This window comes from Acanthochromis polyacanthus, chromosome 6 (assembly GCF_021347895.1).
Source record: "Acanthochromis polyacanthus isolate Apoly-LR-REF ecotype Palm Island chromosome 6, KAUST_Apoly_ChrSc, whole genome shotgun sequence".
Lineage (NCBI taxonomy): Eukaryota > Metazoa > Chordata > Actinopteri > Pomacentridae > Acanthochromis > Acanthochromis polyacanthus.
Genome location: NC_067118.1, coordinates 18,361,424 through 18,386,073, shown reverse-complemented (window position 1 = coordinate 18,386,073; position 24,650 = coordinate 18,361,424). Strand labels below are relative to the sequence as shown.

General features: G+C 40.0%; 2 protein-coding genes across 4 annotated transcripts; one reads left to right on the top strand and one right to left on the bottom strand.

Moving 5' to 3' along the window:
• The first annotated feature begins 214 nt into the window (after positions 1-214).
• tmco4 (transmembrane and coiled-coil domains 4) lies at positions 215-13,152 on the top strand. The gene is made up of 14 exons (XM_022215456.2): positions 215-406; positions 938-1,088; positions 1,183-1,357; positions 3,034-3,061; positions 3,156-3,285; positions 3,617-3,714; positions 5,672-5,815; positions 5,965-6,084; positions 7,610-7,774; positions 7,972-8,108; positions 9,016-9,100; positions 9,279-9,396; positions 9,604-9,721; positions 12,325-13,152. Exons 1-14 carry the CDS (start codon positions 328-330, stop codon positions 12,808-12,810), a joined length of 2,034 nt encoding a protein of 677 aa, XP_022071148.1. The 5' UTR covers positions 215-327; the 3' UTR covers positions 12,811-13,152.
• Positions 12,833-23,117, bottom strand: htr6 (5-hydroxytryptamine (serotonin) receptor 6). 3 transcript variants are annotated; one of them, XM_051949921.1, is made up of 4 exons: positions 21,818-23,115; positions 20,740-21,623; positions 17,696-17,830; positions 12,833-13,980 (listed from the first exon to the last, which is right to left on the bottom strand). In XM_051949921.1, the coding sequence occupies exons 2-4, from the start codon at positions 21,547-21,549 to the stop codon at positions 13,624-13,626; spliced, it is 1,302 nt and encodes a 433-aa protein (XP_051805881.1). In that variant the 5' UTR covers positions 21,550-21,623; positions 21,818-23,115; the 3' UTR covers positions 12,833-13,623. The 3 variants fall into 3 exon arrangements, with proteins under 3 accessions (XP_051805881.1, XP_051805882.1, XP_022071149.2); XM_051949922.1 differs by having other exon boundaries at positions 22,185-23,115; XM_022215457.2 differs by having other exon boundaries at positions 20,740-23,117.
• Positions 23,118-24,650: the final 1,533 nt, after the last annotated feature.

Here is a 24,650-nt window from a genome sequence, read left to right as displayed (position 1 = left end):
CTGTCCTGTCCATAGACAGTCTATGGTTCTGTCCCGAGTGGACGTGGACATTACGTCGCCTCAGCGCTGCTCGCAGCTGCTCGCAGCTGATGCTTTACGTACAGTCGTAATATTACAGCTGTAACTAACAGCAGAAGAGCTTCAAAGTCACAATAGAAGCTACATTTTAGAAGTTGTACTATTTTTTGTTTGTGAAATTGACATAAACAACAAGTTTCCCGAAGTGGGTTAGGATTTGGGTTAAACATTACATTCACGAGCATTTATTGCTAAATGCGTGTGAATGTGAAGATATTTGCAATGTCCGAGCTCAGGATGAACCCCTGAATGCAGCAAAAGTTCAGTCGGCATATTGTGACAGTCATGGAGGAACAACGGAGCAGTTCGAACTCACAGTTCACACCAGGTACAGTACACAGCAACGAGTTTACTACTGAGTTAGTAAAACTGAGGACGTTTTGAAGTGTTACTACCGTTAGCTAGTCATTAACTAGTAAACCTCCTCTAACAGCCAGCTGTTTGGCAGCTAACAGTGTCATATCTGTGGCGGAAGTTAATAGGATTCAGTTACATTAGCTGAAAGCTGAATATTGTAACAGCCTCATTATGCTGAATTCAGGTCAGTTCCTGATGCTGAGAAGCACCAAGTTAGACTCCATGTAACCTACTTTCATGTAGCTGCAGTCACAACTTGTAAATCTAATGCTGTATGTTTCTGGTGTAACAAATGAACCAGACCAGTTAAATCTCTTGTAAATTCAGCATAAACTCCTCTTAATAACAGAATGATAACAGTATCTCTGAGGTTTCTGCTTATGGCTAGTCTGAGTTCAGAGTGGCCTGGTGTGTCACATGTGTTTGATTTGTTTTTTGATGTATTTGAATCAAATTTCTCACTTCAAGTTAATCATTAATCTTTGTCCATCTATCACTTTAGGCCCGGGGAGGGCAGAAACTTCACCAGATGCTTCATGTGACCAGAGCCCAGAGTCGGTTATCAGCAGACAGCTGAATGAACAGAGCCGCTTTGCTTTTGCTGCCCTGTGTGGCGTCTCCTTGGGCCAGTTGTTTACTGGATCTGAAAACAGGTTGCACAATCATGACAGTGAATGTCAGCAAGGTGTTCTGTATCTGTGTCCTTTATAGCGATATCAATGTGCTCTTGCCTCCTGTGTCTGTCAGTGTGTTTAGGGAGCAGTACCTGCAGGCTTTGGTCCGCTGGCTGGGTCTGGATGAGTCGGTGATGCCGGTTATGGGGGCTTTCCTGTCAGGCTTGGGCTTCGAAGGTACTGACACCTTCCTGTCCATCCTACAGGCGGACCCACTGCTGGCTGCAGGGGCCACCCCAGTCATACAGGTATCACTAATAACACGTTGGATGGGTTGCTGGAAATGAGACAATACAGAACATAAAGGTAGCAATGTATGAATAAAATAACTACAGAAATATGGAATCAAAGATAAATGTGATGAAAGATAATTGGAATTATGGTAGAAGGAACTGGATCAGCAGTTCCTGCTATGAGTATATCCCCAAAAAATCAAATCAATAATTGCGTTATTTCTAAGTTGAGAAGTAGAGTATTTCTTCTTATGAACAGTCTAGAACAGATACTTTATTAAGACCAATGAAAATTTGTCAGAGACTCGGTACAAGAAAAGTGAATATACCGATCACTGACACACAACTTAGACCACTGAGGCAAAGTCAGGCACACCTGTCATTTCCAGTTATCTAACTGCAATAAATGAACACCAGAACCTTCTTAAGTTTTGGTCTTGTGGCTTTTGTTTATCTCTATGTCTCTATCATGGCTCCACATGGAAATTAAACTGAACAGAAGAACTGAAAAATCTATATGTGAGACTTCACAAAGATGGAGAAGGATGCACTAAGATCAACTAAAATTAAGTGGAACCACATCTGCAGCAGTAATCAGGAGGTATAGAAGCAGCCATAGTACCATTTATCAGAGCTGCAGTAGTCATCCTCCTAAAATGACACCACAAATGGTGAACTACTTTCACAATCTAGCTTTAAAAAACAGATGACAGCTGCTTCAGACTTGCTACAGGGGTTATAAAGGTTTAGGTGGCGGCTGTGGCTCAGGTGGTAGAGCGGGTCGTCCAATGATAGAAGGGTTGGCGGTTCGATTCCCACTCTTACCTAGTCATGTGCTGTTGTGTCCTTGGGCAAGACACTTTACCTGCCTTGCCTCCAGTGCTGCTCTCACATTGGTGTGTGAATGTTGGTGGTGGTTGGAGGGGCTGTAGGCGTGGATTGGCAGCCATGCTTCTGTCAGTCTGCCCCAGGCAGCTGTGGCTACAAATGTAGCTTACTACCACCAGAGTGAGAATGATGTGTGAGGGAATGAATAATGGATCCATTGTGGAGTGCCTTGAAAAGTGCTATATAAATCTAATCCATTATTATAACTGGGAAGGTTAGGGTTAGTGAAAGGCAGTTTCTTATGTCCTAATGTCACCTGACATGGAAGCCAATAAGGAAAGGACACTTTTAACCCTGTAAGCCCTAAATATAGAAAAAAAAGGGCAAAAAAAGATAAAATAAAACAAACAAACAAGCAAAAACCCAAATATAGAAAAAAGACTGCACTGCTTATATATATATATATATATATATATATATATATATATATATATAAGCACAAATTTAAAAAATGTAAAAAGACTAAAAATATAGTAAACAAAAAATGAATAACTATATATATATATATATATGTCTGTGTGTGTGTGTGTGTGTGTGTGTGTGTGTGTGTGTGTGTGTGTATATAAAATACATTATGCATCCATAATAATAGAAAACATTAACGGAAGCATGATGAACTTTGGGATCACATTATTTTGTCAGATTGTGATCCAGATAAGTTTGTACTGCTCAGATGGCCTCCATCATCCACACAGAACATCTAAACAAAGAATACAACAATGAAGCTTTTTTATTCGTCTTTGATAAATCAAATTGTATTTCTTCACACACTGACTCTAACAAGTCCTGTCCTTGTATTACAGGATCTGGTGTCCTTTTCTGTCAAAGATGGTAAGAATCTTTGAAGAATGAATGACTTCAAAACTCAGGGTGAATTCATGAAAGCTTTTTACTTTGAAACTTCAATGGCATTTCATGTTCACAGGCCAGTATGATGCCAGAGCGAGAGTCCTGATCCGTCATGTCAGCTGTCTGCTCCGAGTCTCTCCACAGCAGCTGGAAGATTTTGAGGAAACTCTGGGAGAAAGACTGAGGGAAGGCGGAGAGGAGACCGAGTATGTGATGGTCGAATGGATGTGATTACATGTAGCCTTTTACAATAACTAATTAATACATTTTATATAGCTTAAATCTCAGTTCATTCAAAATACTCAGTCTTAGTATGTTTTTTCCCCCTTTTTATTGGAAAATCGTGTGTGTTTCAGTTTGTTTAAACCACACAATCACTGTGCATGGCAGTCGCATTTGTACCGAGTTATTGCATTATGATAGTTAGTAATAGTTGCCATAAATAAGCATTGTTTCAAAAATGTCGCCTTAAATGAACTTGAAGAGTCAAACCATCCATATTTATATGGATGGTTTGTCCCCCTCTGTTTCCATTAGGGAGGAATCCTCAAGGCGGCTGAGGAGAGAAAGGGGGAGGAAGTTACGACGTTACCTCCTCATCGGACTGGCCACTGTGGGGGGAGGAACTGTGATCGGTGATTATCCCTGCTTTAGTTCTGGGCATTTAAAATATCTAGTGGTGAAATTAAAGGCTTTAGTTGAAGATTGAATCAACTGATAATGAAATCACCATAACTTTATCAGAGGAATTCATGCAGACTGCTAGTGGCACAATTTCACCACACTTTTCCCTCTGTAGAGTTTTTCTTTGCACTTAATCACCTACATATAAGGATGAAGAGGGGGCATGACCTGTGCTAGGTGTTTACAGGAGATACTGTTTATCTTTTTACTTATTTATTTGGTAAGTAACTATGCATTACTTTTTGGTTTCTCGTTATGTTTTCTTTAGTATGAGTGTATGTGTATGTATACATACACTACCGTTCAAAAGTTTGAGGTCACATAGAAACGTCTGTAATTTGGAAGGAAAAGCATTTTTTTCCAATGAAGATAACATTAATTGAATCATAAATACAGTCTAGAGATTGTTAATGTAGTAAATGACTATTCTAGCTGGAAACGGCTGATTTTTAATGGAATATCTCCATAGGGGTACAGAGGGACATTTCCAGCAACCATCACTTCTGTGTTCTAATGCTACATTGTGTTAGCTAATGGTGTTGAAAGGCTCATTGATGATTAGAAAACCTTTGTGCAGTCATGTTAGCACATGAATTAAAGTGTGAGTTTTCATGAAAAACATGAAGTTTTCTGGGTGACCCCAAACTTTTGAACACTAATATATGTGTATATGTGTAAATATTAATCATAGACTGTATATAAAGTGGACGTAGTATCTGGCTCCAAAATTGAAGCCCACCCGGAAGTGTCAAAAACTTGCAATATCACGCCGTCCACTAGGGTTGGCTGCAAGAAGCTTTTTCTCCATAGACCCCAATTCATTTTTGGAAAAAATAAAATTTGATAGACTGATGTTCTACAGCTCAGGATTTTTTCCCCCGTTAGTTTTCATGGTCAAAATGAGAGATCATGTGGCTGATCTTAAAATAAATCAATACTGAATTTTAAATAAATCGTTAAAGTTGGCGGAGCCAGGGGGCGTGGCTATACTTGATAGACAGCAACAGAAGCCTCTGCGGTAAAATGTGGGCGGGATAAGAGAGTCCTCAGCCAATCCTGCCCCTAGTTGCTCTCCGGTCCAGCCTGTTTGATGACGCTTTTTACGTCACTGGCTCCAAAAAATCCAAAACGGCGACCAGGAAGTAGCAAAATCCGGGCTTCATTTTCTCAGCGTTGAAACCAACGGGTGACATCACGGTTAGTTCACGCCTGGTATTAATATATATATAGATGTGTGTATATGCGTAGAAATATCTAAATACGTAATATCATAATTGTATAGATTTGTATTGTATCCTACATGTATAAACAGAAATTGTGTATTATTTAAATATTGTATAATATATAGGAAACTGGAAATTATCAATAAATAGTTTATAGGAGGGCTGCACAATGGAGTAGTGGTTAGCACTTTCACCTAGCAGTCAGAAGATCCCTGGTTTCCCGGGTTCTTTCTGCATGGAGTTTGCATGTTCTCCCTGTGCATGCGTGGGTTTTCTCTAGGTACTCCGGCTTCCTCCCACAGTCCACAAACATGCTGAGGTTAATTGATTACTCTAAATTGCCCGTAGGTGTGAATGCGAGTGTGATTGCTTGTCTGTATATGTAGCCCTGTGACAGACTGGCGACCTGTCCAGGGTGTCCCCTGCCTTCGCCCAAGTCAGCTGGGATAGGCTCCAGCACCCCCCACAACCCTAGTGAGGATAAAGCGGTGTATAGAGAATGGATGGATGGATGGATAATTTATAGGAAATGGGTGGGATTAAATAAGTGTTTGTTTACTTCTCCTCACTCCTGTTCGAATATGTAGACCTAGTCCATAAATATCTCAATCAATCAGTCAATCAAACCTTGGTATAGAGTGGCTTTAGCTTTCTGTGCTGACTGTCATCTTTTTGCCTCTGCCAGGTGTGACAGGTGGACTGGCTGCTCCTTTGGTGGCAGCAGGGGCCGGTGCTGTGCTGGGGGCTGGAGGTGCTGCTGCTCTGGGCTCAGCCACTGGCATCGCTATCATGGCCTCTCTATTTGGAGCAGCAGGGGCTGGACTGACTGGTAAGAGCACTGGATGGTTGTGAACAGAAAGAAGTTTTCACCTGAAAAACAAAAAAAACTTGGTGAATTTATGTTTTTGACAAAAGTATGGCAAACTTCTCACACCCTCGACTGTACCATTATTTAGTGTTCATACATGGTCTCTCCAGGGTATAAGATGAAAAAGTGTGTCGGGGCGATTGAGGAATTTGAATTCCTGCCACTGAATTCTGGAAAGCATCTTCACCTGACCATTGCGGTGACAGGTTGGCTCTGCAGTGGTAAATACAGTAAGTACGGGTTCTTCTGTCAATTTCCATTATTTAGGATTAGGCGATTCAGAAAATAGCTTTTATTTTATCTGTGGACTAGTGGACTTTTTGGCAAATTATAAATCTGTATTTTGCATCACATTGACGCAAAAGTCACATTCTATTTCAACATTCCCATCAAGGCACTCAGCTTATTGATTGAGTTGGATCCATTATTTGGGCAGCAACCTAATTTTTGTAATTTAGCCTCTGCTGTACCTTCTGCATCGATAAACATTTGCTTGCATTTACCATATCAGAGGCTAGAAAATTGTATTGATGTACCTATTAAAAACTCATGGACATCTCACATAAAGCTGCCACTTGTGCATGTCTATCACACAGGAATAGTTACTAGGGATATTGTCCTTAACAAAAATGCATATGAGAATTTGCCCCCCAAAGTGGTACCAATGACCCCAATTTTACCCACTTGGCTCATGGACTAATATTACTTTTCATAAAGTGAGGTCACAGGCATAAAATGTGCATTTTATCCATTAGGTGAAGTCAGAAATTAATCAAGAATGATACAACCACAAAAAAAAGCCTGTTCAGGAATGCAAGCAAATAATGTGCTTTGCTATTTTTTCTGCTTTTTTGTAAAACAGTATATTTGAAAATTCACAGATAATAACACTAATTATATTTTAGCATTAAGGCTATCATTTTGATTAAAGAGCTTGCACATACTGGTGGATTAACCATTACAGTACCATAGAAAAATATTTTGGTCATCAGCAACACATTAATTTAGGACAAGTGGTGATCCAATAAATTTGTTAAGCACTGTATATCTCTGGCGGATGGAAAATATGTACAATTTAATGATACACGTCACACTTTTCTGCAACAAAAAGTCACTTACCATATCAAAGAATTTCCTTCTGATTAGAATCAAAGTATCTTCTTATTTTGCTTGCAGATGTGCTATTCTATAAACATGGCAGACCGTCAAGCTCCACAGATACAGTGAGCTTACATCAAGTGTGTGTTGAAACCACATCAGATAGTTTGACTTTTTAACAGTTAATCTTGCATAGCCCATTTTACAGAGCAATGAATGAATTCAGTTGGGTCAGTGCTAGGGCCATCGCATCCTTATGCACACAGTCCAAAACAAAGTAGATTAACCATCTAGTGAGCCAGACACATTTACTGTACTCTATTAGTAATTCATTCTCTACATGTTTTTGCCCAGTACAATCGGAGTTTATGGGCTTTTCCAGGTCAATTACATAGTAGTTTAAATAAAATGAAGAAGCTGCATGATGTGTCCCAGATAATGTTCTAAAACTGTACCAGTAGAGTGTTCACCTAAAATCATACAGACAAACCACTTTGGTTTTGCTTTTGCATAAAATGCAGCTCTCTGTCACTAATGAAACACACACACTCAGTTATAAGCTTAGCACTCTCTTCATTTACAATAGCTGAAAAAACACTTCAGTACAAGAGCTGCTTATTCGCTTCCTGACATGAAAACACAACTGCTGTGTTCCAGGTTCGTTCCAGGCCCCCTGGTGCAGCTTGGGTGAGTGCGGTGAACAGTACTGCCTGGTGTGGGAGTCACGTTTCCTCAGAGATCTGGGCTCAGCCATGACCTCTCTGTTGGACGGGCTGGTTAGCATGGTGGCCCAGGAAGCCCTCAAATACACAGTGCTGTCAGGTATGAGGATGGTTGCGCAGGACGCGCTCCTCACTGGATATATAGTTAGATACACAGGCAACACTGTTGTGTGGCAGACCTTTTGGAGCCAACATTTACTCAGATAATTGCTTGTAAAGAGCTGATGTCTGTTTACTATATTTGACTAACCCTGCTTGACGCTGCATTTATGTATTTTGCACCATCACACTGTCTAGGTATTGTGACGGCTCTGACATGGCCTGCGTCTCTGCTGGCAGCAGCCAGCGTCATTGATAACCCCTGGTGTGTTTGTCTTAACCGCTCAGCTGAGGTGGGGAAACATCTGGCTCAGGTTTTGAGAAGCAGGCAGCAGGTATCGTATTGCCTCTAATTTCTGTTATTACACACTTTAATGTAGTGTTACACAGTCTGCTGTCAGTCTGGAAAACTTGATAGAATATTTTGTGTAAACATTTACTGTTTGTAATTACTTCACCAAGGAACGAGGCGGAGTTATGTGACTATCGGCGTTGGTTTGTCTGTCTGTTTGTCTGACTTTTAGCAACATCACTCAAAAATGGACTAAGATTTGGATGAAATTTTCAGGGAAGGTCAGAAATGACACAAGGATCAGTTGATTAGATTTTGGCAGTGATGTGGCTTATAGTATGGATCCACGGATTTGTTAAGGATTTCTGTATTGTTTGCAAGACAGCAGCATAATGTCACTGTAACTATAACTACAAGTGAACACTACATCAGCTGCCTGCTGACGATCACATGATTGCGATCCTTATACAAATCGCCCGCTGTGGACTTATCAGGGCTTGTCCGTTGGAAATGATGCAAGAAACAGTTGATTTAAATTGTGGGGCTGTTTTCGAGTTCCATCAATTTCCGCCGCCCGTTACATATTTAGGTCACGTGATTCGGTATCTGTACATAATGTTCACATGCATAACACTTACTTGTGTTGAGCACAAGGTCATTTTGTTTGTGGGTACATCTATATTACAGTGAATGTCCACATTCTATGTAGCTGTGATTTTTGATCATCAATAACTAATAAACAAATGCTGCATTTCTAAAAAAAAAAAAAAAAGAATGCTGCATTTCTGATAATGTCACATGGTGGAATGAACAGTCTTGGTGGAGTACTGCACTCTCTGAGTGCTTTTCTAGTTATTTAATGTTTAATATAATATTTAATGTGGCATTTTTCTTCTTAAATTGACAGGTGCAGTAGAGTTTTCATTTTCTGTTTCTTTCTCTATTTGAAGGGGAAGCGGCCTGTCAGCCTCATAGGCTTCAGTCTTGGAGCCCGAGTTATCTACTACTGTCTGCAGGAGCTCGCCAGTGACCAAGGTGTGAGATATTCCTGGGATGAGGTTTGGACTTTTAAAAGTGCCAGTAATCCATCCAATTAGTGGAGCAGAATGCAGACTGCTGCGTTCATGCATAAAAGATGATATGCATTTATGTCTCTACATCCATCATTTTTTTCTAACAAGCTTTATTATTCTGTGTTGTTCTGAATCCTCAGGCTTTGAAGGAGTAGTGGAGGATGTGGTCCTCTTGGGGGCCCCAGTGGACGGCTCTGAGAAGGCCTGGGAGAGAATGGCCAAGGTTGTGGCTGGGAAAATAATCAATGGATACTGCAGGTAGAGCAGAGTTCTTTTCTGAAGTATGTATCCAGCACTGTTTAGGTCTCTAAGCGTTGCTGATACTTTAGTGCTCTGATGTTCTCACTGCTTAGTGAGGTGAGTTCATTGTTTGACTGCAGTAAATCTGGAAACTACTGTCTTGACAGCAAGCTTAATTATTTAAATATTACATGAATATGTTGTTGAGCATGATCTACCTCTCAGAGGGGACTGGCTGCTGGGATTCTTGTACCGAAGCTCAGCTGCACAGCTGTCTGTTGCTGGGTTACAGCCAATCAACATCCAGGATCGGCGGATAATCAATGTGGATCTTTCCTCTGTGGTGAGTCATAGCTTAGGATCAAATTTAAGTTCGTACACTATAGTAAGTACAGCTGAAGGTAAATGAACTGAAGGTTGTTTAACCTTTGAATGTTTTCACTATCAGTTTGGGTTCAGTATTAATTAAGTTCATTGTGTTTGGAGTTTTTTAAATTGTACTCGTGGTCCCTGACTAATTCATAAGAGGGAAGAGAAGTGCGTACTCCTACATGACACTACTGGCAAAAGAAATACAGCATTTCTGACAAAAGATGTATTTGTAGCTGCAATATTCATGTCTGTCAGTTCTAATAGATTACAGCTTATTTATGTGTTTGACCCTGAAAGATTCACATTAAGGTTTGTAAGCATTTATCTGGCTCTTTACGTCTAAGTAAATGCATCACTGGGGTCACAAGCTAGTCACTATCACGTTGATCTCATTGAACATAGCTGCTCGGTACACAATGACCAAATGAACAGACTCAAATCACACTTAAAGATTTAAAGAGCCTGTTAATAGTCGAAATTGTCACTGAGTGATATTATCCACAACACACACAATAAAAAAAAAAAATTGATTATTGCAGCTTGTATTTTTGGACGAATTGTTTATTTTAGTCTAATACAAAAATCTGTTGACAAATAAGGGAAAAAGATGTGACAATGAGATGTACTTTTAGTGGTGTAATGGTATTAAATACGTTTTCACATTTGCGCTTCAGAGGAGTTAAAAAAAGTAAGGCCCCTGCCAGTCTGTTTTAGTATACAGAAATACTTTTTGACAACCCTTAAAATCAACACAAAACCTATTACTTAACACTTATTTTGTTGCTTTGTTGAACGAGATACTGCATCAAAGCTTTCACATTTTACACAAAGAAACGCTGAAAAGAAAAGAACAGGAAGAACACACTCAAAATGTTGATGCAGTGTACACCAGAGACCTGTTCTATAAAGCATGCTAAGAAAAGTAGGACTTAAAGTTCAACAGCTGACTTGAACCTAAAATATCAGTGGCAGTTTAAGTGGTTCCATAAAGGGTAGTTCAAGTTCAAGCAATCAGGCTAGTTGTTGAGGTAACTGCGAGCTGTTGTGAAGCAGCCTGACAGGCCGAGTGTGGATCACATCAATCAGCAGCTGTGGTTCAGAGAGCAGCAACGATTACAAATATATTAAGGAGTCAAGCATCTAAAAAGTAAAAAGAGGTAATACTGCCACCATAGACAAAACCAAGAGAGACAGGCTGTAAGAAAAACTTCTGTTTGATTGAATGGAAATAGCAACTAAATTAAAAAGTATTTTTATACAGCCGGATTAAAAGAAGGATGTGAAGTGCAGGGAATCAGGAGCTCCCCTGGAAATATTAGTTGTGATTTTTCAGGGATCTTGAAAATATTCACCTTATATTGTTTTTGCAAAGCTTTCCTATGTTTCTATTTCTTCATTATCATGACTCATGTGTAAAATGAGGCTGGTATTGATCCATGATGCATGCATGAGGTCGATTCATCATTTTATCACTTTAATAAAGATACTTCAATCTACTGATACACAACTTAGATAGCATTATTTGTCATCAAACTCTAAATTTTTAGGTGAGCAAAATATTGGAACAGATAGATTTTTAAATAGATTAAAGTGAATAAGACTTAATATTTAGGTGCAAATCCTTGGCTTGCAATAACTACATCAAACCTGTGACCCACTGACATCGCCAGACTTTTGCTTTCTTCTTTTGTGATGCATTTTCAGGCTTTCAACCTCTTTCAGTTGTTGGTTTGGGGGATTAATCCCTTCAGTCTCCTCTAAAATGAAAAATGCAGCTCTACAGGGTCTGTAGATTAACTTTGCCAGTCTAAAACCTTCCACTTGTTGCCCCTGATGAACTCCTTTGTTGTTTTTTGTGTTTTGGGTCATTTTGCTGCATGATGAAGGATCTCCCCATCACTTTGGTTGCATCTTTTCTTAAATTGGCAGACTAAATGTTTCTTTAGACTTCTGAGTTAATTTTGCTGCTGCCATCATGTGTTTCATCATTAATGAAGATTAATGAGCCCATCCCAGAAGAAGCTATGCAAGCCCAAGCCATGACATTATCTGTCATGGCTTGATCATGAGTAGATTCTTTCTTTCTCCAAACTTTAGCCTTTCCATCACTTTGGTAAAAGTTAATCTTTGTCTCATCAGTCCTTAAAACTGTGTCCCAGAATTTTTGAGGCTCATCTCTGTACTTTTTTGTCTAATTCCAGCCTGGCCTTCCTATTCTTTTTGCTAATGAGTGGTTGGCATCTTCTGATGTAGCCTGTGTCGAAAACGCTCGATAACACATACCGTATGACTGAACATGTAATTTGCCTTATAGAACCAAAACAACTGGTCAATAAGTTGGAATAACTAAAGTAAACTAGCCTTATTTAGTAGACTTGTTTTGTGGAACTGGCCTCAGGTCATGTAACATAAGCAGTAGGAAAATATGTTGTACAGATAAATAAATAAAAGACCACTTTTGTACAAAGTAGTATTTTTTTTCTTGAGAAAAGTAACATATATATACTGTGATTTACAAAGAAGTATGAACTATTTTCAAACCATGAATGAAAGAACTGTAATTGTGCTTCCCAGGTGAAAGGCCACTTGGACTACATGCGTCAGATGGACACCATCTTGGTTGCAGTAGGAGTTCCGACCAAAGACATCCCAGGAGCCTCCTCTGCTCTTCCTCAGTCCGGACCAGTTACGAATGGGACAGTGGAAATCCCTGACCAAACAGCTAATGAGCAACAAGTGACCATCACACAAAATCCAGCCGAGAAGACTGAAACTTGTACACAAGAAAGCAGGGATGTGAAAGATGTGTCAGAGTCAGAAGAGACGGGTGATGGGTGGGATATCCCTGATATTTCACACCTGCTGGACTCATTCAGTGATACAGAATCGAACAGTCACATCACAACCCGGAACAATTCATCACTCACGTCTGAGGAAAACAACGCCACAGCACCTGATTTTAATTCCCAGCAAGACAGCACAGAGGAGGAGCTGGATAACGAACACATATCATGGAGCTGGGATGATACACACTGGACTACAGAGCATTCACACAAATAAAGGCGGCCAAACTTGTAAAGAGCATGTTACAGGACCAGCTGCTTCCTTGAAAACTCTCATCTTCTCAAGTTTTTTTTTTTTGCAACATCAAAGCTTTGTTGGAGAAAATATTCCTTTCATTCTCAACACAGACTGCACAAGACTCAATGTGACAGCTCCTAGCAACAAGCAACTGAAGTAGCAATTTAGTAATTATTAAATGCTACTGTTAATTATTACTGTGACTAAAAGCGAGTTTCTAGATGTATTAATTTAATATCTATTTAGAATTCAGCAGATTATATTGTTTTTTACCGACTGCGAATATGGACTCACTGTGAGATTAAATACCTGCAAATATTTGTTTGCTTTGCAGGGTTTATTGGATGCCGCAAATAGGTGCCTACTCTATTCATTTCATCATTTTCTTCTATTAGCTTGGTTGCTATAGATATTGTCACAGAAACTGAATTTCCATAAGGCTGGGGGCAACTCAGTGAATATGTCTCTTCAAGGCCACGCTTTTCTCTGTTCTCTTCTACCGACATGAACGTGATACACCGCTTACTCGATGTTACAGTGACATAGTATGCTGGCACTGAAAATTGGAATTAGTCTAAACCCTAGTTTTATAGAGAAATGTGTTTGGAAGGCACATCTTGAACTGTGTAACAGAAAGAAGCAGTTAAAGACAGAGCTGAAGCGTTTGTAGATATTTTTCTGTAAAAGTATAAAGTAGATTTTAATTGTGATTCTCAACTCAGCAAGTAAGGAATGAATTGTAATGAACCTCAGTGCTTGAATGAATGACTCCCTGATATGCTGGCGGACCGTTCAGTCCAGAGTGTCGACCTGATTGGGCAGAAGCAGAGGCAGCTCAATCCCAGCATGCTCAGCATCCAGCAGGTTGACGGCATCGGTGGCGGTGGCAGGGGGGTGGGTGGGGTCAGAGGCCAGGGGTGAGGGGGGGTTGCTGGCAATGTTGGGCTCTCCTGAGTTACGTAGCGAGAGAGAGAGAGCTGGCGAGGGTCTTCTGGGCGACCGCGAGGAACAGCAGGGCAAGAGCCTCCCCAGAGCTCGCTTGAAGTCCCTCATGAACAGCGGGTAGATGATGGGGTTGATGGTGCTGTTGCAGTAGCCCAGCCAGGTGATGGCGTCAAAGAGCGCAAGGGGCACACAGTCACACACTGCCTGGAAGAGCACAGTGAAAATTATTGTAGGCCTTAATGCATCATTTAAGGCGGTGTGAAAATAGACAAAAATACCTTTTGGGAAATGGACGAGGGTGTAACGGAGTAGACATCCTGACATTTGATTATAAATCCATTTCAATCCGACTATTTTATTTTTCTACTTGTGCTATATTTGGCCTGTTTTAAAATGTATTTATTTATTTGACAGGGACAGTGCACATTAATAAACGTTTATTTAGACAGCAATAGATGTAAATATGCCAGATTATAGCAACTTGCTAATTTACATCCCTAGGCAGGTTAATGCAAAGCAAGGCAAGCTTATTTGTACAGCACCCTTCATGTCCTAGACAATTCAAAATGCTTTATATAAAACATTAAGAGCATTACAGTGAGGTGCTGATAGTTAAAAGATATCGTGCAGACTTCATGCATGGACGCATGCAAAGAATGATTTAACCTGGACTTCAAAGTGTCTACATTAGGTGAAAGTTTAATCTCCACTGGCAGTTTGTTCCACTTGTTTGCAGCATAACAGCTAAATGCTGCTTCTGCATGTTTAGTTCAGACTGTGGCCTGGACTAGCTGACCATCTAAGAGCCCTGCTAGGTTTGCATTCTCTGAACATATCAGCTGTATTCTGGGCCTAAACCTTCTGGGATTTGTACAGTACACAGGTACACACAGAAAACATAACAGTGACACATACGGTGAAACATAGGACAATATGTCACAATAAAAGGACATGACAAAAAGCACACAAAGAAGTTAAAGGTCAAAGATGTGGGAGTTCTGTCTTATTTGGGCAAGTTTACTGTAATTATTATGTCTGTGAAACTGAACAAAGCAACATCTAACACAGACGAAGCAAACGCCCACCATTCATGAATTTGTAAAGACATGATCCAAAAAGACGCTTCTTCTGTGAAGACAGACATTTGGCTGACGTTTGCACCAATCACAGTATGTAATTAAGAAAATAGATAAAGAAATGAGCACACAGAAATATCATCTTAAAGTTACTCTGCAATGCTTCTGACCACTTATTGCTGTGGACCAGTGTTTTACATCACACTTTAAGGTATGCATGCGAATACTCACAGGTACTCATCGTACATATAACTCCCTGGATTTACACTGTTCTGCTGATGGGCTAAGATGGCAGGAATGCTTCAAAAGAGACGGGCAAACTGGATATGCATAGTGCACAATTTAAACTATTCAACAAAGGACCTAAAGGACACAGAATGTGAACACAACAGTGTACCTTTAACTTACAACACAATTTTGAAAAATGCAATTTATAATAATAAACAATTTAAACTACCTTTTATTGCCCTTCTGCAAATGTACTCATTATTTTGCCAAAAATGTACATTTATTTATTAAAAATGATTGTCATAGTTATTAATTTCCTTCAAAAACGGTTGTAATTACTCCGCCAAGGAACGCAGCAGAGTTATGTGATGACTAGCGCTGGTTTGTCTGTCCATCTGTCTGTTAGCAGCATTACTCAAAAAACGGACGAACAGATCTGGATGAAATTTTCGGAGAAGGTCAGAAATGACACAAAGAAATTAGATTTTGGCAGTGATGCAGTTTATAGTCTGGATCCATGGATTTGTTAAAGAATTCTGAATCATTGCCAGATAGCAGCACAGCGCCACTGTAACTATGACAACAAGATCACATGATGATCGCGATCCTACTATAAATCAACCACTGCTGACCACGAATTTTTTTGAAAGATTTCATCCGTAGGAAATCATACAACGATTGAGCAGCCTTGTTCTGCGCTCTGAGTGCTTTTCTTGTTCATTGATAAGATAGTAAATAGTTAACAAATAAATACAACCATGAAACTACACAAGCAATATTTGTTGTAAGACTTGTTTGCTAGTTTTCTAATTTACTCTTTAATTTGTGTTTATTTATTGCACTTTTTTTCTTTCAATAATTTATTTACTTAATAGTAATTTAGGATTGCAAGCAGCTGAGTTGGGAAATAATCAACAAACGTAATTTCATTAATGATAGAGCTTGGACAGAAATAAATAGAGGAATAAATAGATAAAGAAATATAACAAAATACATAAATAAGACTTAAAATAGTCTATTTATTGTCCATACAGTACTTTATCTATCTCCTTGGCAATGGTTAGATAAACACAGATCTTGAATATATCCACTAGATTTAGAGAGCGACAGTGAAGGAGGAGGCAGCTGTTAGAGGAGAACTTCCAATATTATCAAGATGAGCTGGGGAGGCAGTGGGAATAGGACAGAAAGGAGGGTGCATTTCACACACCACATTGAGTGTGAAAAGAAAGAAGAGCGCAGACACAGTCAAGTCTCCGTTATCTGTGTTGTGCAGGGGAGAAGCGAGAGGGCACAGATGGGAGATCAAAATGACTGGATAACTGAAAGCTTGAAAAACAGGAGAAGTGTCATTACCAATTTAGATTAAGCTGTTTTTTGACATTCATTTAGTCTCGCCGAGACTAATGAGTGCGTGTGTTTGGTCTATTCAAATCAAAATCAACAACCTAGAAGGAATAACAATTATAAATGGTTCTTTGGTAGGCTGTTTTCTGGGGTTTGGAATGAGTCAGCCACACAAAGCTGAAATGCCAATCTATTTCCTCATTAGATAGCTTGGCAAGTCTATGACGCCCAGGCTGGCCAATACAAAAATAGATCGGTATCCAAGTGTTTTTTCTCTCCTTCTTTCTTCCGTTTGCATTTATTTCACACTCTTTTGTGCCCACCACACATATAAATTAGTGAGAAAGCCACTGAATCACTAATATATATTTAAAAAAGCGCCATTCCAAAGAAATTAGACTGATTTTGAAATGGTTTGAGAAATTGTTGCAAATGTTTATGGTGAAGAAAAAAACAATTGCATGTGCATATATATGAAGTCAAACTGGACAAGATGGATAAAGTTGTTTGTATTTACCAGATCATCTGATCACACATCCAAGACAATAAAAGCACACAGAGAGCGCAGTACTCTGCCAAGGCTGTTCATTCCTCCATACGGGATTATCAGAAATGCAGCATTTTTTTAGGCATGCAGCACTTGCTTATTAGTTACTGATGATCAGAATTCACTGTACCATAGAATGCGGTCATTTAATATAGATGTACCAACAAACAAAATGACCTTGTGCTGAGCACAAGCATGTGTTATGCATGTGTATGTTATGTACGGATTCCGAATCGCATGACCTAAATATGTAACGGGTGGCATGAATTGATGGGACTCGGAAACATTCCTACAATTTAATCAGTTGTCCCTTGTGTCTTTTCCAATGGATGAGTCCCAATAATTCCTCAGTAGTGGATTTGTAGTAGGACTGCAATCATGTGATCGTCAGCAGGCAGCTGATGTGGTGTTCACTTGTTGTCATAGTTACAGTGACGCTGTGCCGCTATCTTGCAATGATGCAGAAATCTTTAACAAATCCATGGATCCAGACTCTAAGCCTCATCACTGCCAAAATCTAATTAAAATGAAAAATTTGTTCGTCTGTTTTTCAGAAATGTTGCGCACAGATGGAAGAACAGACAAACATACACCAATTGTCACATAACTCTGCCTTGGTCCTTGGCATAGTAACAACCCTGACGTGCTAAAATGTCACATACCATCGACCTCATTCTCTGTCATATCTGTGTTTGAGTCAGTGTCTGGCACCTCTACTGACCTGGGCCATGTTAGTGATGAAAAAGGGGAGCCAAGCACTGAAGAAGAGTCCCAGGAGGACTCCCAGCGTCAGACTGGCCTTCAGCGCCCTCCGACCCTGCCGGTGAGCCAGACGACGCTCGCTGTTCACTGAAAGCTGTGGACAGAACAGAACACTTTAGTCCCAGAGCAATGAAAGCCTTCTCTGGCTGCAAAGGCATATTGCAGAAACTGTTCCAGGCCTCCTTTTTGCCTCTTTGACAAGCAAATTAAATCACTGTGATCCACATCGACTAGTTCATGCACCGTATCTGTATTTTGCTTGAAGCTTTCTAGCACTTATCAGATTTATAGATTAAATAAAAGGAATTGCTCATTGTTTTTGAAATATGCATATTCACTTCCTTCCTGAGAATTATAGTATACAACAGAAATGAGTTTGCTCTTGTGCAATATTTCTTAAATGTGAAGTGATTCAAATGTTCATTGTCGCTCAACAATTGAAGTATTTCTAAGCTGACAAATAGAGTGATTATTCTTATGAACAAACAAAAACAAATTCTTTAGTGAAACTATACTGAAAATACATGTCTCAAGAAACTCAATGCAACAAGTGTGAAAACACCTGTGATCACTGGCACACTAGACAGAAAACCCGTCATCACTAAAGCTAAATTGAGTAAATCTATTTGAAATCAGCCTAACTGGATAATCCTGGCTATAAAATGAGCTGTGAAAACCTGAACGTTCTCAGTTTTAGACCTATGAAATGTGTCTATCTGCATGTTTGCAAGTATAGAACGCAATGTAGTTCCTCTAACCAGAGCCACAGTGGCTGTATGCAAAAAAAAGATGCCACAGACAGTGTACAGTTTAGCAGCTAAAAAACAGATGGGCGAGTGCTTCAGACTTAATAAAGAGGTTATCTGTGAGAATCAGAGTTTCTGTGACAGTATTAAATATCCACCTCTATGGACAGCATTAAGGAAAAACATCTTCTTTGCTGTTCAGTACAAATCTGCAAGATTGAACTTTATGAAGATACATGAGGAGAAATCTGATGAATGTTGGCAGCTCTTTCTTTGGTCAGAGGAAGACAAATTTGATCAGTTCACATGGGGTGAGCATGTTTGGTGTGAACCTGTTTAGGGCTTTCACAGTGAATGCACAGTCCTGACAGTGAAGCATGAATGTGGTAGGATGTGAAAGACAATTTGTGCAGCACTAGTGTCCTGCATGTCATTCAAAATAACAATGGGCTGACTTGTGCACTGAGTTCCTACTGTGGGGCTTGTATTGTTAGTGTAGTAAATATAAACTGTTGTGTTTAATTTACATATCCTACTGCTCAACTTAGAAGTCATGTGATTGTTGGGAGGTAATTTAATTTGGAATCATTTCACATTTAAGTGATGTTGCACTGGTGTTCTCATTCAGCTATACACATGAGAAATGAGAAGATCGATACCACTCATACACCTGTGGAACAAAGCTATAGATAGATTCAGCAGACAGTTAGTTTAGCACAGTGATTGAAAAAACTAGTCATTGGAAAAAATATCCCCTCCAAGCACCTCCAAAGCTGAACACATTATGATGAGTTGAAGGAGAATGCTTTTTAGCTGCTGGTAGGTGAAATCTGTAGTCCTTCAGACTGAGAAAAATGAACTCCTGCAAGCAGTCTTTTTAAGTGAATTAAATTTGATTGGAATTGCAATGTTCTGGTCCTTCAACTTTCACCAGGTCAAAATGAAGGGCAAGTATAGGCAAATTTAGCAGTAAGTAGCAAGTAAAAGGACAGTGTATCGGTCTTCTTTCTTCTTTACCTGTGGAAAGTTCCTCCTACACATGCATCGATAAGAATTGTAGGTGTGCATGAGCCCTCACTGTCTAGCTATTTTACCCTGCATCTGGCCTTTATGCTAAGCTAAGCTAATCACCTAGCAGTTCGTGTGGCATATTGAGTATATATGACACAATACTGGCCCTATGCAAGAAAGCAGATAGGAATATTTCTCAGTCAGTGTCAGTGTGTGTGTCCCTTGAGTATCCAGACATAGATTTTTGATGCCTTTTTAAGAAATATATTTCATTTTCTTTTGAGAGACCCGCTGGTACTTTTGTCCTTCACATTTCTTTTACATTTCTCAAGAATATTTATATAAGAAAAATGAACACCTAACATGCCTTACAAATAATGTTAAAAACTATTGCACTTTGTAATAGAGATCTTAAAAATCCCTAAAATGTATCAGACCGAGTTTTGGGTGAAACATGCAGTAAGGATTCAGCCATAAAAGATTTCAGTATTGAAACACATTGATGCACAATGTAAATGAAACTGTCTGACAGTGAAGAAGGTGATTTTAAAGCTCCTCTAAATGGTGTCAGAGTGAAAGTTAAATGTTCAGGTTTAAGTGAGTTACAATACGAAAATGTGATGAACTATGTGGCTGTAGATGTGCTTCTCTCTCCGAGATTTCTGGACCGGCCTTAAACTTCTTTCCATTTACTGGGTCTTGACTTTTCTTTTATATTTTCTTGCGTCAGAATGTCTACAGCATTATTTATTTAACACTATATATATATATATATATATATATATATATATATATATATATACTGTGATTCTTTTCACAACCTGGAAATGATGTTCTTTTATACTCATGAGAACAAAAAAATATCTTCTGTACAACCGTGTCCTTGCAGACAGCCTGTAAACAGTGCGTGGTGCATTCCATGTGTTGATTGAAACCTTATTCAATGACATCCCTTTAGCAACAGCCTCCACCACAACCACAAGGTCTTTTGCCTGTTGAGAGACTTTCTTCACAATTGCCTCAGCAGTAAGGGTACGTATAAACCTCCCTATTTAAACAGCATTTTTCAAGGTTGAGCCTTTTTCTATGCTTGTATAGCTTGCAAGGATGCAAATTCCTGGCCTTTAATCCTAGCCATAACCATGTTAGTTATTAAATGTAGAAGTGGATTTCTGCAATATAATTTTTACAGAATAGCCTGAGCCATATGTATGAACACTATTACTGCTTGGTCTCTGTTTCTTACCGGTACATTCTGTGACACAGGAGGCTCTTGGTGACTGCAGTCATCTCTGTCCTGCTGAGCTTGACCTGCTGCGACCCCAGGCGAAGGAGGCCGGGAGGGTTCTCCAAGAGATGGATGAGGGTGGGGTGGGTGGCTTAGTGCTGCAACCCTCTTGGCCTGTCTCCGTGCTGCCAGAAGGATTCGACAGTAGGTGAAGCAAATGGCGCTGGAGGGCAAAAAAAAGGTGAGCACAGAGGCCACCAGGGCAAAGGGAAGGGTGACCCGCAGGCGGCACTGGAAGGAAAGGCCTCCTGATGGTGACAGCTGAAAGTAGGACTCTGGGTACAGTTTGTCGGAGAAGGCGCTGATATTACTAATGCTAACCCCAGGAACCGACGTGTGTTCACTCCTGTGGCCTAAGCTGTGCCATTTCATCTCAATAGGCAGGAAGGAGGCCATTACTGCCAACCCCCAAGCAGCTCCGACCAGGAGTAATGCGCGAGGCGGTGTCATCCTCTGCTTGTAGCGTAGTGGTGAGATGATGAAGAGGTAACGGTCCAGGCTGATCACACACAAGTTGAGGATGGACGCACTGCAGCACATGACGTCAAAGCAAAGCCAAACTGGACAAAAGGCAGGCCACAGCACCCAGGATCCACACAGCACGTTGAGCATGGCGGGGGGCATGACCACCAAGGCCACCATTAGGTCAGACAGGAACAGAGACACCAGGAAGCAGTTTGAGGTGCACCGCAAAGAGCGATGTGCAAACACCAAAGCGATGAGCAACATGTTGCCACAGATTGTCATGACGATGATGATGGCCAGCATGAAGGCCAACAACCAAGGGCCACTGCCAGTGATGTTCCAAGCAACGGTGGTGGGAGAGCTGCTGTTGGAGCTTCCTATGGAGCCAGACAGGTGAGAGTCAGCCATGGTGCCCAACAATCAACAAAGCGGCTCCTGAAGGTTCTTCTTCAGGCTCCACTGAATGTTACCAACCTTAATCTGTTCTTCTTCTCAGCCAAAGCTCACAGATAAAAGACATTATTGAATAAACAGAAGCCACTGAATTGCTGCGTTGAAAAGACATTCAAACCTGTTATGGTTAACAGAACTGTTCTCCATGGATAAATATCTCCATCTCCCTTTGGCAGGAATACATTCAGGTGTCCTGGACTTACTGTACTTCCACTGCCACCAGTTAAATAATCCAAATAACCAACACCGCTTCACTCATCTCTCCATGCTGGCCACCATGTCTCTGCCTCATCCACAGCTCATAGCCAGAATGAGCCATTCGATAGCTGACTGAGGGTTTCGAAGCAGCATGTCACAATGATGACAAGCTCTGGAGGAGGGCACAGAGAGAGATGAGCTCTGACTAGCCATACAAGTGCAGTGACGGTGAGAGGACCCACTGAAGAAGAAAAGAATAAGGATCAATTCTCAGAAACATTGCTCACCTCACAGAAGTGCATTTGCTTTCACAAGTCCTTTGCTGATCTGGAGCTTTACCGCCTTGCACAAGTCCTTTAATTCTGGGATACAGCATAGGGGAGCAAAAACCAACACAAAACTGTGCGACAGTCATTTGTAAGCAAGGCTCTGTTCACAAGTGCTCTACAGGTATCATGGTTCTTGTAAGGCTGCCTTTATATCGCTCGCTCCTGTTAATCCCCGTGTCGGCCACTCCAGCTTGTCTCGCTGCCTGAGCGCACAGCTACTGAGAAGGAACGTGTCAAAGCATCGAGCTGTTAAAGCATAACCATGCACAATCACAGCCAAGATATGCTAATTCTACATCATAGGAACTTGTGTGGGTGGTCTTTTTCCATGTTTGGTCATACTGAAGCATAACTGTTAATATTATTTTTGCAGTGAATTGTAAAACATTGATGTTTTCTTAAAACGTGTATCTGTTTGAAAGGGTCATTTTGGTATAGTATGTGTACAATTTAAAGATGTAGCAAGAATTATAAGCTGTTGAAATGAATGATATTATTAATGATAATTTTATATCCATTACCTGTATATTGAATGGATATGTTCTGTACATTGCTCCAAAGGATCGGTCAGTGCTTTGAAACCTCTGCCTCCTCTGACTCAGTAACTTTGTTTTGAATATGTGTGGAATTTTCCTCTTTTTTTTTGCCTTAATGTTGTTTTTCACAGTTGCTGTCAAAATCAAATACACGTCGTTAACCTCAAATCTCTTTTCACACTTTGAAGATAGAACATTTACAACGTGTAACATAAATGACTACACCCCTGTGTAATATTTTGTGGGCATATGTGTGTATTACGTATAGAACTAGAAGTCTTCCATTGGATTAAAGTCAAGTGACATACTTGTGCGGGTCATAGATTTCACTTTTTCTTGTGTGATTTTGGCAGATCATTATCATGTGGGAAAATTCCTCTTCTGACAAACTTCTGCAGTCTGAGAGTCATCTTGTCAGCCAGCATTTTGGAATATCCACAGACATTCATGGTGCATCTTTAAGTATCATCTCCCCAACATCTTTTCCATTCAAATCATCACACTCCCGCGTTTGTGCTTCACTGTTTGGTCCATGTATTCACTATGGTAGACCTGCTATGGCTCATATTTTAACTAACATTTTTGCGCTAAAGGGCAAGAAAGTGCTTTCTACACTGTCCATAGGGGACTGCTTTATGCCATCTGAGCTGTCACAGAAACTTTGATTTACACCAGTGACCTTCATATCAAGTGTGAAGCACTTAATCATCTGCTTTTCGGAGCAGGATTGTGTCAATACAACACCGCCCAAGGTGCTATTTTAGGATGGCCACTGTAGCTTGGATTAGTGGTAATATGGCTGGTTCTATACTTCCTAATTCCTGCTGTAACTGCCTTTCCATTGATTTTGTTTGTTTACTGATCGTCCTGTATCCTTTTCCATCTCTGTGAAGTCCAATGATCAGATTTTTTTTAGTTCCCCTGGCAATTCTGGGTCGCTAGTCCATCACCACGTCACACAGAGAGACAAACAAGCAGACCCACATTCAGGCCTACGGACAATTTAGAATCACCAATTAACCTCAGCGTGTTCTTGGACTGTAGGAGGAGCCGGAGTTGATGCAAACATGTATATAGATATAGCCATAAAGTGAAAAAGTTCGGCTTTTCACAGCTTATTTTTTACACCATGTTCATGCAGTTAGATTGATTGGAAATCACAGGTCCACTTAATGTAGTTTCCATGATTTGTTACATTGATTCTGTATTTGGGACCTTGTATTTTCAATGTAGACTTTCTAAAGAGGAAATACTCTACTGTTCAGCTTAGAAATTATGCAGTTATTGAGAGATTATACAATTTTGGATCATTTTGCATTAAGGCCTATCGCACATGGATGCACTCACTTTGGTTATATATCTACTTGTAATTAAGCATGTATTTGACAAGTTTAATCACAGGTTACTTTACAGACATGCAAATTTATGAGCTTCTAAAATGTGATACATTATTATAGAAAAATATATCCTGAATAAATATTTATTCTTTAATTTTTGGTTTCACTGTTACTGTTAGAATGAAACAGAATAACCTTGAATGGGCAATATTTGAATGTTTCACTAAACACCACAAATATGTAAGTACATTTTATATTTTCCAAACTCCTCATGAATAGTAGATTTCTGCTAAGGTTTCAGAGATATTTTTCAGTGGCCATACCTTGTACAAACATTGAGATGACATGATAACCATAATTATTCACTTCCCAGCTCTTGAATACTAAATAGAATGAAACAAAAGCATGCATGGGGTGAAGTCCTGTGCACTGCAGCATTTTAACAGCCTTGCCAAATGCTAAACATAATAAGCAAAGCTCTTAATTTCCATACCCCCTCAGAAGTGACTAATCTCCACCATCACTACGCCCCTGTAATCTTCCACATCAGA